This window comes from Sebastes umbrosus, chromosome 10 (genome assembly GCF_015220745.1).
Source record: "Sebastes umbrosus isolate fSebUmb1 chromosome 10, fSebUmb1.pri, whole genome shotgun sequence".
NCBI lineage: Eukaryota > Metazoa > Chordata > Actinopteri > Perciformes > Sebastidae > Sebastes > Sebastes umbrosus.
In genome coordinates this window covers 30,727,609-30,742,305 of record NC_051278.1, presented here as the reverse complement: position 1 = coordinate 30,742,305, position 14,697 = coordinate 30,727,609, and the positions used below count along the sequence as shown (strand labels likewise).

At 43.4% G+C, this 14,697-nt stretch overlaps 1 protein-coding gene across 8 annotated transcripts; it reads left to right on the top strand.

Annotated features, from left to right (window-relative positions):
* The first annotated feature begins 1,911 nt into the window (after window positions 1-1,911).
* zbtb18 (zinc finger and BTB domain containing 18) lies at window positions 1,912-13,082 on the top strand. Of its 8 annotated transcripts, XM_037782604.1 has the most exons (3): window positions 1,912-2,727; window positions 4,968-5,103; window positions 8,107-13,082. In XM_037782604.1, exons 2-3 carry the CDS (start codon window positions 5,088-5,090, stop codon window positions 9,819-9,821), a joined length of 1,731 nt encoding a protein of 576 aa, XP_037638532.1. In that variant the 5' UTR covers window positions 1,912-2,727; window positions 4,968-5,087; the 3' UTR covers window positions 9,822-13,082. The 8 variants fall into 8 exon arrangements, with proteins under 8 accessions (XP_037638532.1, XP_037638534.1, XP_037638531.1 ...); XM_037782606.1 differs by lacking the exon at window positions 4,968-5,103; XM_037782603.1 differs by lacking the exon at window positions 1,912-2,727 and having other exon boundaries at window positions 4,748-5,103.
* The last annotated feature ends 1,615 nt before the right edge of the window (window positions 13,083-14,697 follow it).

The following is a 14,697-nucleotide window of genomic DNA, read 5'->3' as shown; positions in this document are numbered from 1 at the left end:
CAACCCAAATGTCTCACACACTTCACCCTGCAAATGACATTCTTCATAAAACAGGTACAAAAAGATCTAACCTCAGGCAGATATATGGGAAAAATATAATCACATTTGGCTGTAGATAAACCGCGGGGTCCCATGTTGAAGACCGCTGCAGTGATAAACTAAATGATGTGATCTTTTTAATACTCAGCTGTCAGTGAAGGAACAGACCGGTCCTGTGTTACAACAACCTGTTTATTCGGGTTGGTTTATTGTAAACTGAAACTTACAGGTTAAACAGGCCTTGCCACACAGAACCTTGGCATTACGTCAGCGAGGCACAGGAAGCCGCCCATAAAAGTCTCAGTCATGTTGGGGAGATGCTGGGTCTCATAACTGTTATATCAATAAGTGGCCTAATTGCAATTCCTTGTATTAATTAAAAAAGGCCTGTTATTACTTTCCGTATTACTCCTTTCATTCCTGTTTTGATCTGAAAAGTCATTTTGGGGATTTTAAAAATGTGTTTATGCTGGCCTTTAATAAGCAGTAAATCCATTGAACACATCTCTGCCTCTGTTTTCACAAAACAAACCTGTCTTGCAGCTACAGTTTCCGCTGCATCCTTACAGCCTTTGTCACTGAGGGTTTGTCTTTTCCACTCGTAGAGCTCAGACTGACGATCTGACGGCACATCACAAACTGTAGGCAGCCACGCATGTAAACTGTGATAAATGATGAAGGTGTTGGACAGACATCGTGAGACAAAAAGGATGTTATCCTCAGTACATCTTTAGTGTTTTATAACTGAAATCAATTACCATAGATGGTGACCGTAATAGACAAACTAATAGAGTGCTGGAGGGCTGCGTCAAACAATTATTTCATCATCAATTCATCTTTAGATAATTTTCCCAATTAATGAATTAATTGTTCAGTCAATAAAATGTAAAAAAACTGAAACACCCATCATTTGAGCTCAAGTTTAGCTCTTTAAAATATTAAAATGTTAATTTTAAAATGGCATAAAAAGAGATAAGCAACAAATACGGTTGACATTTCCGCTTGATGAACAAATTAAACAATTAACCGATTATCAAAATTGTTGTGATATTGAGTAATGAACTAATCAATTATATCACTAATTATGTCAGCACTAGAGTACTGTAAATGACAACGACAAAAAGTACTCAGGTAATACCACAATGTAGAAATAATTTACTCAAGTAAAAGTACAAAAGTATGAGCATCAATAATATTTATTTATTATATATTTATTATGCAGAATGGCCCATTTCAGAATAATAGGCTACTGGATTATAATCACTGATAGGTTAATATACAATTAATTATTGTTAATTAATAATTAATTATGCTATATAAGTGTAGTGGAGTAGAAGTAGGCTATAAAGTAACATAAAGTGGTATGACTCAAATAAAGTAGCCAGTGTTGGAAGAAGTACTTGGATACTTTACTTCAGTAAAAGTAGAAATACCACAGTCTAAAAATACCCCATTACAAGTAAAAGTCCCAAATTCAAAAGGTTACTTAAGTAAAAGTACAGAAGTATGTTTTAGCAAAATGTACTTAAAGTATCAAAAGTAAAAAGGATGCATATTATTATAGAATATTATATTATTCTGTTTTTATCACTAACACATGCATGAAAAAGCATTTTAGTGTTGTAGCTCCTCAACTTGGAGACAATATTTTGTATACTACTGGGTAGATTTGTAGTATAGTATTGCATCATATCATACAAGCATATCATGTGCTTTTTATGTAAAAAAAAACAAACTGCAACTGTCAAATGAATGTAGTGGAGTAAAAAGTACAATATTTCCCTCTGATATGTAGCGGAGTAGATGTATAAAGTAGCAGAAAATGGAAAAACTCATAAAATATAAGTATATGTCAAAATTGTACTTAAGTAGTAAATGTACTTAGTTACTTTCCACAGCTGCAAACAGTAAATCAACCATGTTTTTTTTAGATCTGGAATTATGTAGATTATTATTAATTATAGATTAACACCTCATACTTTGCACATAGTCGAACAACTAAAAGCTGTTATTAGTTCAACAATGCAATGTTGAGCATTATAACCATCAGTTTTTTTTGTCAAGGTGGTGCACCTGCTCACATCAGCTCCTCCTCCACCACCACCACCACCACCACCCCCCCCCCCCCCCCCGCTCCAGCATGACTACACTACCCAGAGCGCACCGCGCTGCTCTCCACTCTCTCTCCGCTCTCCGCTGCGCCAGCAGTAGTCCGCCTCACTGACTGACTCGCAGAACCAGTTGGTTTGGCCCAGCAGCTTCTTCTTCTTCTTCGCCTCTGCCTCCTCACTGTGTGTGCTGCTGCTGCTGTTGTTGCCTGCTGGTGTCAACCTACGCCGACGAGAGAAGAAGAAGACACAGCCCTCCCTCTCGTCTGCTTCCAATTTGCCTTCACTTTGCTCCTCGCCGGCTCCATTGGTTTCCTTGCCGTGCCAGTCAACTCGCTCTCTCCTTGTTCCAGCCCCGAGTTGAGCAGCAACAGCTCGGAAACATCTGTCCGCCGCAGAGTGCTCGACTCCCCGTCACTCCCTCCTCCGTCCTCCGTCCCTCCGCCTGCTCGGCTCGGCTCGGCTCGGCTCGCCTCGGCAGCAGCCTCTTATGGAAATTAGTCCAAAGTCGATCTAGTTTGTGTCTCCTGAAGGAAGAAGAGGAGGACCTGACGGAGGAAGACGTTGGACCGTGTTGTCTGTAAGTGCTGTGAGTCGGACTAGAGGAGGCTCAGAGAGAGCCAGAGAGAGGCTGGGTGGAGGGTTAACGGAGGGGAAAAAGTAGCTAAACCTTCCTTAGCATTACTGTGTTGCCTCCTCGCACTAATAGTTCCCATGTTAGCTGTGCCTGCTCGCTGTTCCAGCAGCTGTTGTCATAGCACCGGGGCCTTCACCAACTACTGTAAATAGACCTCTGTATACCGGAGCCTCTCCGCTTTACTTTAGTTAGCCTCCACCGGGCTCTATAGCTCCACAGCTAGCTGCGTGGGTCAATGTGTCTCTCTGTCCGTCTCTGTCTGTCTCCCTCTGTTTGTTGTGTCTTCTGCTAAGAAATGTGTTTTTGTAAGTTTTTTCCGACCACATCCTCACAGCCTGACTCACATTACTCTGACTTTTTATGCAAATGTACTAATTTACAAAGCTCTCAAACCGGCCGTGTCGTCGGTGGCAATGTGTTGGCTGCTTTAAAACCAAGTTGACGGTGTTATTAGTGTCATTTATAACTAATTTATAGATGATATTGTTGACTTGTGCGTGTCCATGTGTTGACTACAGCGCTGTCACGATGGTAACATGTGTCAGAGTAACAACAGGATCCAGTTGTTGTGCAGCGACTCTTTCTTAATTAAAGATGATAACTGAGACTCACTCAGTGGTGAAGTTAATGAAAGTTCATTTAATGTCTCACACTTTGAAAGCTGAGATGATTTTTTTATATATAAGCTCATTAAAGATGGTAGAAGTTAGAGTCCACCACATGTTTACAAAGATAAAGCTATTTAAAGTCTTTTACTTTTTGGTTATAAACTGTCCTTTTATTGGAAAACTTGAAGGAAAAGTTGACTTTTATTATCCAGAAATGTTTGTAATTAACTTCTAAATGTTTCACAAGTTGCTCATCGCTCTTATATTATAAAAAAAACAAATAACAGTAATATGCTTATTATTTATCTCGACATTTATGTGCGTACAGATGTGTCTTTTTTTAATTGTGTAGGAGACAATAATGTGATAATAGGCTGTGTGTCTTTTAAACTGGATTATTTGTTGGGCACAAAATGAAATAGAAATTATCCTCGCATCTATTAAATGTCTGGACATTCACACGCTCCTAACGTGCACACTTTCACTAAAGCGAAAGCGAAATCAGGCTGCTGTGGTAATAGGTTTCTCTCCGGCTTATTAAAGGCTCGTATAAGCTTTTGTTTCGGATTTGCACTCATTATGTTCTTTCTTTAGGACTTGTTCTCATTGTTTCCTCATTTCATTTTGGTTCCTGTCGGTTGTCCGAAAGGTCCGAGCAGGGGGGGGGGGGGGTAGATAGATGGATGGATGGATGGATGGATGGATGAGTGAATGAATGAGTGGATGAGTGAATGAATGAATACAAGACGAGGCAGCGGCGCTGAACCGTAAAGAAGTGGAAAACAATATCAGCTGCGTGCGTCTGTCAGTTGCAAATGTGCTGTGTTGGCCTTTGTTTATGGTTATTGGAAGGAGACATGGGCAGAAAGACGGAGGAGTATTTAAGAATTAGATTATTTCAAAAAGTTTGTACTCAGAACCTCTGTGTGTATATGCTGCAAACTTTCCATTTCCCTGGTGGATTTGATAGTTTTTTGGGCAGTTGTGGTTTCATGTAAACTCTTCTGTTTCCCAAAAAAACAAATCAGCATCCCACTGCATTTTGTAAACCCATGTTTTTTTTCCCAGAGAGAGAGAAAAAGGGGGGAGAAAGAGAGACAAAGTTGCGTGGTGTTGGTGTTGGTAGAATGAAAGAGGAGTCTGGTGGCAGGAGTGTAGAGGAGGCAGCATATGGCTGTAGAAAGAGCACAGCTGGAGGTAGCATCTCCATCTGAGGATGATGTCAGAGCAGCTGACAGGCTGCCATCCACCCCACCTCCTCCTCCTCCTCCTCCTCCTCCTCCTCCTCCATCCCTCCACCCCTCCCCAGTCCTTTATTGTGAGTCTCAGCGGCAGCCTGGGAGAGTTAGTGCTGTGTGTGTGTGTGTGTGCACGCTGTGTATGTGTTTGTGGCTGCCGATCAGCGCCAGTTAGGAGGAGGAGGAGGAGGAGGAGGGAGGTGGTATCTCGTTCCCCCTCCAACATCTCCTCCACTTTGCATCTGTCCCTCGCAGTTTGAACAGCGTGTTTTTTTTTTTTGCCTGCCTCCCTCTTCTTCTTCTTCTTCTCTCCTCTTCTACCCACTCATTGATTCAGAGAGAGAGCAAGCGACGAAGAGAAAGAAAGAAAGAGAGAGAGAGAAAGAGAGAGGGAGATACACAGCCATTCCCAGCCAGAGAGCCCAGCTATTCTGCTACAGTGGAGTTAATCAAGTTGATGCATACTGCTGCAGGTATCGTTTTGTGTGTGCCTGTGTGTGTGTTTGTGTGTGTGTGTGAGTGTGTGTGAGAGGCAGAGTGAGTAGAGGAGGAGAGTCTGGGGTAGTGGAGGAGTTATTTTGTTTTGTTGTGGGGATCTCCGGTGTGTCAAACCAGTGTGAGCGCTGTGTGTGAAGCTGCTGGTGAGTAGTAAACTCGTGTTGCTGCTGCCTGTCTGAGGTGTAATTGCAGTCCGGGAACTCTCCGCTGTGTTTTTTAGTTGGTAGTCTAGAGAGCCGCATTTAAAACTCAGCTACTGTTTTTGCATTTTGTTTCCTATTTGTGTTGTCAGGCATTTTGTTCACTCATTAACTGGAAACAAAGTTGCAATTGAGAAAACATTATTTTAAATCAAAGCTCTTTTTTCCTCCAGGTAATTTATTATAATAGTAAAGAAGTGAAATCATAATTAAAAGTAATGCTTTTTTGATGTTTTAATTAAAAAAAAATAATAATAATTTAGTCATTTTTAAAATAAGTTAAATTTGAGCAAAGAAAAAATTATTTTTAGTTGTTAAAAGAACAAAAAATGTTAAGCAAAAAATAAAAGAAGCTGCTGTTTAATCCTAATCATTGAATCCGTTTTTGTTTTTTTTCCGTTTCAGTTAAACTCTCTTTAAAATTACTTGAAAGCATGTGCTGTCTTCTTCCCCTCCTGTCGGCTGGAGTAGAGGAGACTAATTTAGAAGTTGCAGATTTGAGCTGCCTGAATTGGCTAGACAGCTGTAATCGCACTCCCTCCTAGTCTTAATCTCTTTATCTGGCTAGCAGCTGCCATATGGCCCCCGTCAGCTGGATCAGATGTGGGTAAGCCTCCCTCCCCGGCCGTCCCAGCCTCTCCCTCACCCTCTCCCTCCCTGCCCCTCTGTGTGTGTCTCCCTCAGACCCCTGCCTGAGCTAACTGGCCGGGCCCGGGCGGGCCTGGGTGACGGGCTGCTGCCCTCCTGAGCCTCCGCTGACGGCTCCCTCCCCACCGCCGCCACTGCCGTCTTTATTTTTAGCCATCTTTAAGGATTAGGATTGATGCTGTGACGAGCAGGGCACTTACAGTGATTGTATTGTAAATCTTCTCTTCTGGGTGGTGGTGTTGGTGGTGGTGGGGGGGTTGAGGAAGAGGGCAGTTTCTACTATGGGGCGGATGTGCGGGGTTTTACTTGTAAGATTCAGATGGGAAGGAGTGTGTGAGTGACGGGCGGTGTGGAAGGAGGAGGTGGCAGAGGGGTTTGGCTGGACAGAGGAGGGAGGTTGTGGGGGGGTTGGAGGTGGGAGGTGGTACACCCTTGTCCCCGTAAGCCCCCTCATTAAAAGCAGTCTGAACAAGCCGGAGGGCGAGCACACACACACATACACACGACACACAGTCTCACACACGCGGTGACATTCTTGGTTTAGCTTCATTCAAATGAGGTGATTTAACTGCTTTGGTTAACACAGCGCAGAGCGGGACCGATGTATTTTCTCAGGCAGGACAAATCGACTTCGTTAACAGGTGGGACTTAATGATTTTACAGATTTCGGTCCCGTCATTCCGTCGTCCGAGATTTAGTTGTTCATTTATTTTATCAACTAGAGAAATTCGACTGTTTTAAGGACACCTGAAGAGCAGCAAGTTTTCTCGCCTTCATCTTCTTCTTCTCGTCTCTTTTTTGCTCCCCTCGTCTAATCTCACACACCTAAAGCCGGCGCTCGCAGGTTAAACGAGGGACAAGCTGTTTTGTTTTCATCGGTGCTATTTCAATTGGCCAGTTTTCCTGCTCGACTTAGCCTGTGGAGGTGGTTGGTAGGTAGGCTGGTACTAAGTGTGTGTGTGTGTGTGTGTGTGTGTGTGTGTGTGTGTGTGTGTACGTGAGGAGCAGCTGAAAGCCGGTTACCTAAAAGGGCTGTGCCAGGCCAGGCCAAAGTGGGTTAATAAAAATAACCAGCGTAGGAGCAGCGACAATCCAGGAGTGCAGGCAGAGGAGTTAGAGAGATACAGAGAGAGAGGGAGAGAGCGGAGAGACAGAGGAGAAGAATCTGTCGCTGCTGGTTATCCTCACATTAAGTCTGTCTAGGGGTAAAAACAGAATTAGTGATTAATTATAATTTTGAATTGTAATTAGCATCAGTTTTTCTTCTTTTTCCCTTTTCTTTTTATTTATTGCGGATAAATAATTATTGAAATAACATCAATATTTGGCATCGTTGTACGAACAAGCGTGTGCATGACTTTGCAGCTACCTGCGTGGTATTTCTGAATTTGAGCAGAAATATTTCTGTTGATGTTGTGATTGTGAGTAAAAAAAAAATCATGGCTGTGCAAACATAATATACATCAAATATATAAAGATATTTAAAATATATGTGGTATCTTTGCTGCTCGTTACGTTGCGAATTTTGTCGTATTTTAATTTACTTTGAAAGCGTTTCTCTTTTTGCTTCTGTCTTCCTGTTTCGACTATCTTCTCCTGATGCGTTTCTTTTTGCTCGCTCGTCCTCTCCTCTGTAGTTAGTTTTCAGCATCACATACCATATGTGTTTCTGGCATTTGTCTCCTCTTTCTTGCGTATCTCTGTTGTTGTTTTTTTAATTGGCCTCATTTAAGATAATTTTAATTAAATGTTAACACAAAAACCTAAGTGATTATATGAACAGTGTCATGATCTCTACATTTAACTTGATTTTTATCTTATCCCATATTTCATTTAAAAAATTAAATGTAGTTGGTTTTCTTGCTTCTTTTTAAAATCTCTATTTTGTCGGGTTTTTTTTAATTTAAATTCTCTTTAGTAGGTTTTGCTTTTCTACATTTCATTGTTCCTTTTTTCTCTTCGTGTATTTACCTTCACTGAGCAAATATTGAACCCTGAAAATAAGCAAATATTTTATTTAACAACAACCCAATTGAAAACTTGCAAAAAATCTTTAAAAACCTACATTAGGTGTAAATTTCACAGATCTTAATCAGATGTATCTAACTTTGCCTCTGTGTCTCTGTGCAGGTTATGAGGACGGCAAGATGGAGTTCCCAGACCACAGCAGACATTTACTCCAGTGTCTGAGCGAGCAGCGGCACCAGGGCTTCCTGTGTGACTCCACGGTGCTGGTGGGCGATGCCCAGTTCCGGGCCCACCGCGCCGTGCTGGCCTCTTGCAGCATGTACTTTCACCTCTTCTACAAGGACCAGCTGGACAAGAGAGACGTGGTGCACCTCAACAACGACATTGTCACAGCCCCGGCCTTTTCCCTGCTCCTGGAGTTCATGTATGAGGGCAAGCTGCAGCTCCAGGACCTTCCTGTAGAGGATGTGCTGGCAGCGGCCAGCTACTTGCACATGTATGACATTGTCAAGGTGTGTAAGAAACGTTTGAAGCAGAAGGGCACGGCGGAGGCGGACAGCACGCGCAGAGAAGAGGACGGTGGGTCCAGCTGTTCCGATAAGGCCGACAGTCTATCAGACGGTTCTACAGGCCGGCCTGCGACAGCCGACTTGCTGCACAGTGATGAAGAGGAGGAGGGGAAGGCCGAGGCAGGACCGCTGTGGCTGAGGCTGCCGTCTGCAGACAGGCCAGGGACGCCAGCCATGGCTACGACCAGCCCAGGGCACGGCGAGGCAGAGATGCAGGGTGGGGAAGGGCTGGCGGAGGGAGGGAAGCTGCTCTCTCCGGCCGGCAGCCCCACCAGCTCCACTGGAACCCTCTCGCAAAGGTCCCACCGCTCCGTGAGCTCTCGTGGAGGGCACAGGGGCAGGAGGGTCTCCAATGATGTGGTCGACTGCGTCCTGGACCTGTCGGTCAAGCCGATTGCCGGTAGCAACCACAGTAACCACCACCAGTCCTATTTCAGCGGGGCAGCTACACCAGACAGCCTCCAAAGCCCGTTGGCTGTGAGGGTGAAGGTGGAGAGGGGCGTGGCTTCAGACGAGGAAGAGGAACTGGGAGGTGGGGACTACGACATGGAGCACAGCGGCATCACCAAGGCGACGATTGCCAGCACCAACGGGGGCCTGAGCCACCACGGGGTCGGGGGGCCCCTGTCGGCCCAGCGGAGGCTCGGCCTGGAAGCGCACCTGTCCGCTCTGCGAGAGGCCTCCCTGGCCTCGGAGCTGGAGCGGGACGAGAAGCCCTCGGCCACGGCAGACGACGAGGACATACTGGCGAGTGAAAATGAGCGCGCCCAGGCCGAGGTGGCCAGCATGGATAGCGCCCTGCTGCCCTACGTCTCCAACATGCTGTCAGCTCAACACACCCAGATCTTCATGTGCCCGCTGTGTAACAAGGTATTCCCCTCCCCGCACATCCTCCAGCTCCACCTCAGCTCCCACTTCAGGGAGCAGGAGGGCATCCGCTCCAAGCCCGCCGGAGATGTCAACGTGCCCACCTGCACCATCTGCAGCAAGACCTTCTCCTGCATGTACACGCTGAAGCGCCACGAGCGGACACACTCCGGTGAGAAACCCTACACCTGCACCACCTGCGGCAAGAGCTTCCAATACTCACACAACCTCAGCCGCCACGCAGTGGTGCACACGCGCGAGAAGCCGCACGCTTGCAAGTGGTGCGAGCGGCGCTTCACGCAGTCCGGGGACCTCTACCGACACATCCGCAAGTTCCATTGCGAACTTGTCAACTCGCTGTCAGTTAAGAGCGAACCGCTGGCGCTGCCCAATGTCAGGGATTGGGCGATCGAGGACAGCTCCCAGGAACTGTGGAAGTAGAAACAGACTGCTGGGTTTGATAAAGGGAAAGAGAGCGGAGAGCGGAAGAAGGGCAGAGAGGCATGGGGAGGCGAAAGGGAGGTGGAAAAAAGTTTGATATTTGGGGTTCAAGTGAGTCGTGTTCTTGTGTGTCGCAAAATCTCATTCAATTGCACTTTAATAGCACATGAAAATGTTACTACTGAGTTTTTTTTGTTGTTGCTGTTTGGGGTAATTTTGTTTTATTCTATTTTATTCTGAACTCTTATTTTTATTTGGTTCCGTTTGGTGGTTTTTATTGCGTCTAAGGACATGGGTCCCAGTGAGAATGTCTCGCCTTCTCGAAGAGTTTTCACTCCCGTTTGTGCTTCATCTCAGACACAACACTCCGACGCTGGCCAGCGTATCGGTCCCAGTCCCACAGACAGCAAACACCACTGCAGGAGTTCAGGTCGAACACACTGAAGTGAAAAAAAAGCATTACAATACACTAAACGGGTACTGTGATCACCACACACACACATACACACACAGTTTGAAGAAGTGTGTGTGTGTGTGCGTGTGTGCGATACTGCACTACTCTGGCAAAAAATTTCACCTGACGTGCGTGAGTGTGTATGAGTGTGTTTTGTGTGTATTAATTTGATTTTCTACTGGCATAGAGGTGTCGTTGGCGAAGCGCTCCCCGCTGCTTCTCCTGTTAAGCTCTTTGGCGTTGTGTGTTCAGGGTAAAGCTGACTGACTGACAGACTAACTGATGGCACTCATGCAATGCACAGCCTCCTTTTTTCACTTCCAATCAATTTGAAGTATTTTCTAAAAATGAAACAAATTATTATAATAATTATTATTGTTATGAATAGAATTTTTTTCTTAAATCTAGCTGGCAGTCTTTAAAAACATCTCTTGTTGAAAAGGTATTTAATTTAAGGTTGTTGTATATTGTTCTGCTATAGTTTTAGAACTTAAATCCGTTGCATTTTTTTTGTTTTTAAATTAATGATTATTATTATTATTATTATTATTATTATTATTATTTTGTTACTTTTTTTGTAATGGACCTGCTGTTGTTGCATGACGTCCAAACCTGTATATTTTAAAATAAAAAATGTGAATTTGCTGTATTACTGTACACATTGTAATTGATCAAATATTTGACAACAGGCTTTCCTTTTCTTTTCTTTGTGAATACTACTCCAGGGTGCAGTCTGTTGAAAAACTGAATATTATTCTCACGACTATGGGGAAAAAAATGCATGAACATTTGATTTTGTCTTAAACCTTTAAGTTGTGGTTTTTGCATCGGGGTGTGGGGGGGAGGGAGGGGAGATGTTTGAACATTTTGACAGTGAAAAGTTGGATTTATTTTCTACTCATCGTAGGTCTGTCGCTGGGCTCCTAGAAGAATGTTACCGAATGTGTTTCCGTCGGATGTTGAAGCGATACGATGAAGCATTTTAAGCCTGTGTGTATATGCACTGATCTCTCTGCTGCGTGTGCGTGTGTGTGTGTGTGTGTGTGTGTGTGTGTGTGTGTTTGTGCGTGTGTTTATGAGCGTGTGGCTTGGTTATTATTACCAGTCAATTTAACCTACTGAAGATCTACGTCCACCCAGCACTTCCTCCTCCTCCTTCTGCTCCTCCTCAGGCGTTTCAATTCCTCCACTGCTGTATGTTTGTTCTCCACCTCTCATGTCTCCGTCCTCTCCAGCTCTAGACGTGGTAAAACCATTTCTTAATTATTTCTGCTCATTGGGCACTTACTTCAGGTCTGTCGAGTGCAGTTATGTGGCTCAAATGTGAAGAATAATGGGGAGAGCGAGAGAGAGAGAGAGAGAAAAAAAAAAGGCTGAAACTGAGCTGTCCTGCTGAAAGTTGAAGGGTCAGATATGTTTGTCACGAGCTGAGCGGAGGCTGATTCAGTACGATATCCCAGATTAGACGCAGAGGCGCGAATGTGAAGACGTCTGTTATCTGTGCGTGTTTTCCTCTTAAAGCATAATCCTTACGTTGAGATCGATGGGAGACAATTGGCATGCCTGAATGCACCTTTTTAAGCTAAAAGACATGACATTTTTTGCTGAAAAGATGCCTTTATTATTAAAAAAACAAAAACATTTCTGACGCTACGGAAGTATCTGATACTGTAGAGCATTGGGAAATTAACTCATGTATAAATTCATGGAATTTATCAGAAAATGATGTCTTATTATATTTTGATTATGTGATTGGAAAACTAATTTTTTTTTGTATGTGAATGTTTGGGTTGGGGGCTACATCAGTTTAATAATTTTTTTTTAAACGTCTGTATCTCAAATATTTTTTTTGTTAGAATTTCAAAATAATGGTCAAAGCGTTTATACAATCCAAAAACATTTGACACAGAGATACTAAAAAGTGAACGCTCCACATCCCTCACTCAGATGTGTGTGTATGTGTGTGTGTGTGCACGCCCCCATTGATGTGCATGTGGTGGGTGGGGTGGTTGTATGTGTTGCCCTGTCATCTGGTGGCACCTACAGGCTTTGCCAAGGCGACAGTGTGGGTGACATTGCGGCAGTTTGCACCGCATCGTCTGATTTTTTTTTTTCCTCCTCAAAACGTTATTTCTTCACTGGCAGCGTCTCTGCATATGGGCTCACTCCATCCTGCTGTTGTTTTCATCATTACTGCTGTTTTTTTTTGTTCTGTTCCTCTGGTTGTACTTGACCGCCTTAAACTGCTGTAGTCCGGGCTGTTATATTTTATTTTATTTTGAAAGTGTGAGCGTGGGGTGGAGTTGTGGGAGCCGCTCAAGACGCTGTGAAGTAACCACCCCGACGAAACATCTCCATCTTTTGCTGTGCTTACTTGAAAACAAAAGGGGGGGGAGGGATTTTTTTTAAAGCAAGGTATAAAAATAAATTGTTCAAATGTCATAGACAGTTTATGGAAAGGCAGACGGGGGAGGGTGGGGGTGATGGGTGGGCGGGGGGGGCGTGAAGTGACTGAGTCTGTTTTTGAAAAAGGACAATCACTGTCTGGGAAAAAAAAAACAAGCAGATTTTGATTCAGATATATTTGCTCCCTCTTGAGATTAAACATTTTCTTTGCTTTTTCTTTTCCTTTTTCAGATTTAGTCATTTTTAGCTTTGACAATCATAGTTGGGTTGATTTTTATTTTTTTTTTCTCAAGGGGAGTAAATTCTAATTGTGTTTAGTTTTGTAATTTTTTGGTGTGCTGTTGTTGACATTTTTAAATTGTGTGCAAACTGCAATAAATTATAAGAATCTTGAAATTCAACTTTCATGTGAAGTTCTGTTTTTCTTTTTTCTCGGACAAAATGAAAGCAGTCGCAGATCGTCTTTTTATCACAGTGGGTCACTTTTAGGGCTGTCCATCGATTAAAGTAGTTAACAGTAAATTAATCGCATATTTTTATCTGTTCAAAATATACCTTAAAGGGAGATTTGTCAAGTATTTAATACTCTTATCAACATGGGAGTGGACAAATATGCTGCTTTATGCAAATGTATGTATATATTTATTATTGGAAATCAATCAACAACACAAAACAATGACAAATATAGTCCAGAAACCCTCACAGGTACTGCATTTAGCATAAAACAATATGCTCAAATCATAACATGGCAAACTGCAGCCCAACAGGCAACAACAGCTGTCAGTGTGTCAGTGTGCTGACTTGACTATGACTTGCCCCAAACTGCATGTGATTATCATAAAGTGGGCATGTCTGTAATGGGGAGACTCGTGGGTACCCATTGAACACATTTACATTCACTGATCTTGAGGTCAGAGGTCAAGGAACCCCTTTGAAAATGGCCATGATTGTTTTTCCTCGCCTAAATTTAACGTAAGTTCGTAGCGTTATTTAACCTCCTTCGCGACAGCCTATCTTCACTTTAGCTTTAAAACTGAGCCCGTTAACAACCTAAAAATCGCATGTTGTATTAATGCGTTAAAGAAATTAGTGGCGTTAAAACGAATTTGCGTTAACGCGTTAACTTTGACAGCCCTGGCAATTTTACCAACAATAACTCCCGTTTCTGCTCATGTTGATGCTGAGTTTCACGTCACTGTTCCTTTACTGCCATTCAAATCACTAAGATAACTGAATATTCAAATTCAACATCGTTTTAAGCACATTTTGGTATCGTGAAACAATTCCGAAATGTTGGTCGTATTTGTAGCTCACATGCCCGTACGCATACGCGCAGAGTTACAGGTTGCCGAGGGGCCAGTGCAGGAGGTTTTCACATCCTGTTCCTCAGTGACTTGTTGCGATGTGGGTGGGAGTCGTGTACACGTTTATGTGTGTGAGCATGACGGCCTGAGCACTCGCTGTTTGTGTGTGGAGAGAGAGAGAACTCACTGTGTGCTTTCTCCTGATATATCTGCTCCGCCGGTTGAGGTGTAGGCTGCATTTGAGAAGAAATGTGCAGCAGCTTGTTGAGATCCAACCCCCTGCAACACACACACACAATCAGCCTCATCCTAAAGCTCCTCAAGTACAGTTTTCCAGTAAAGAAATCAGCTTTAGCTAATATATATCAGCTCAGTAAACCTGCTTGTACAGATGCTTTGAAAGCCCCTGCACTCAGAGGCCAAGGAGCAGCGTTCATTAGGCCCCAGATGGTCTCTCCAGTAAGCCCCCCGACGCACACTCACGCGATAAGCTCACGCCTAATCTTTATGACATTGTCTGATGAACGCATAATATTGGTTTAAGAAACTTCTAAATGTTTCAGTTTTGGTGTCCATTTCAGGCCGAGTTTAATCAGTAACGAGTAACCTTATGTGTCTTTAATTGGATGACATTTATGTCACATTTGAAGGCGAGAAATTATTTGTAATATATACAGTGTATATATATATGCCAATCGATTAAAATATTTAA

Coding starts and splice junctions, on each gene's coding strand:
- zbtb18 (XM_037782602.1), top strand. CDS start 6,578: ATGTATTTTCTCAGGCAGGACAAATCGACTTCGTTAACAG. Junction 6,618..8,106: donor CAAATCGACTTCGTTAACAG/GTGGGACTTAAT, acceptor GTCTCTGTGCAG/GTTATGAGGACGGCAAGATG.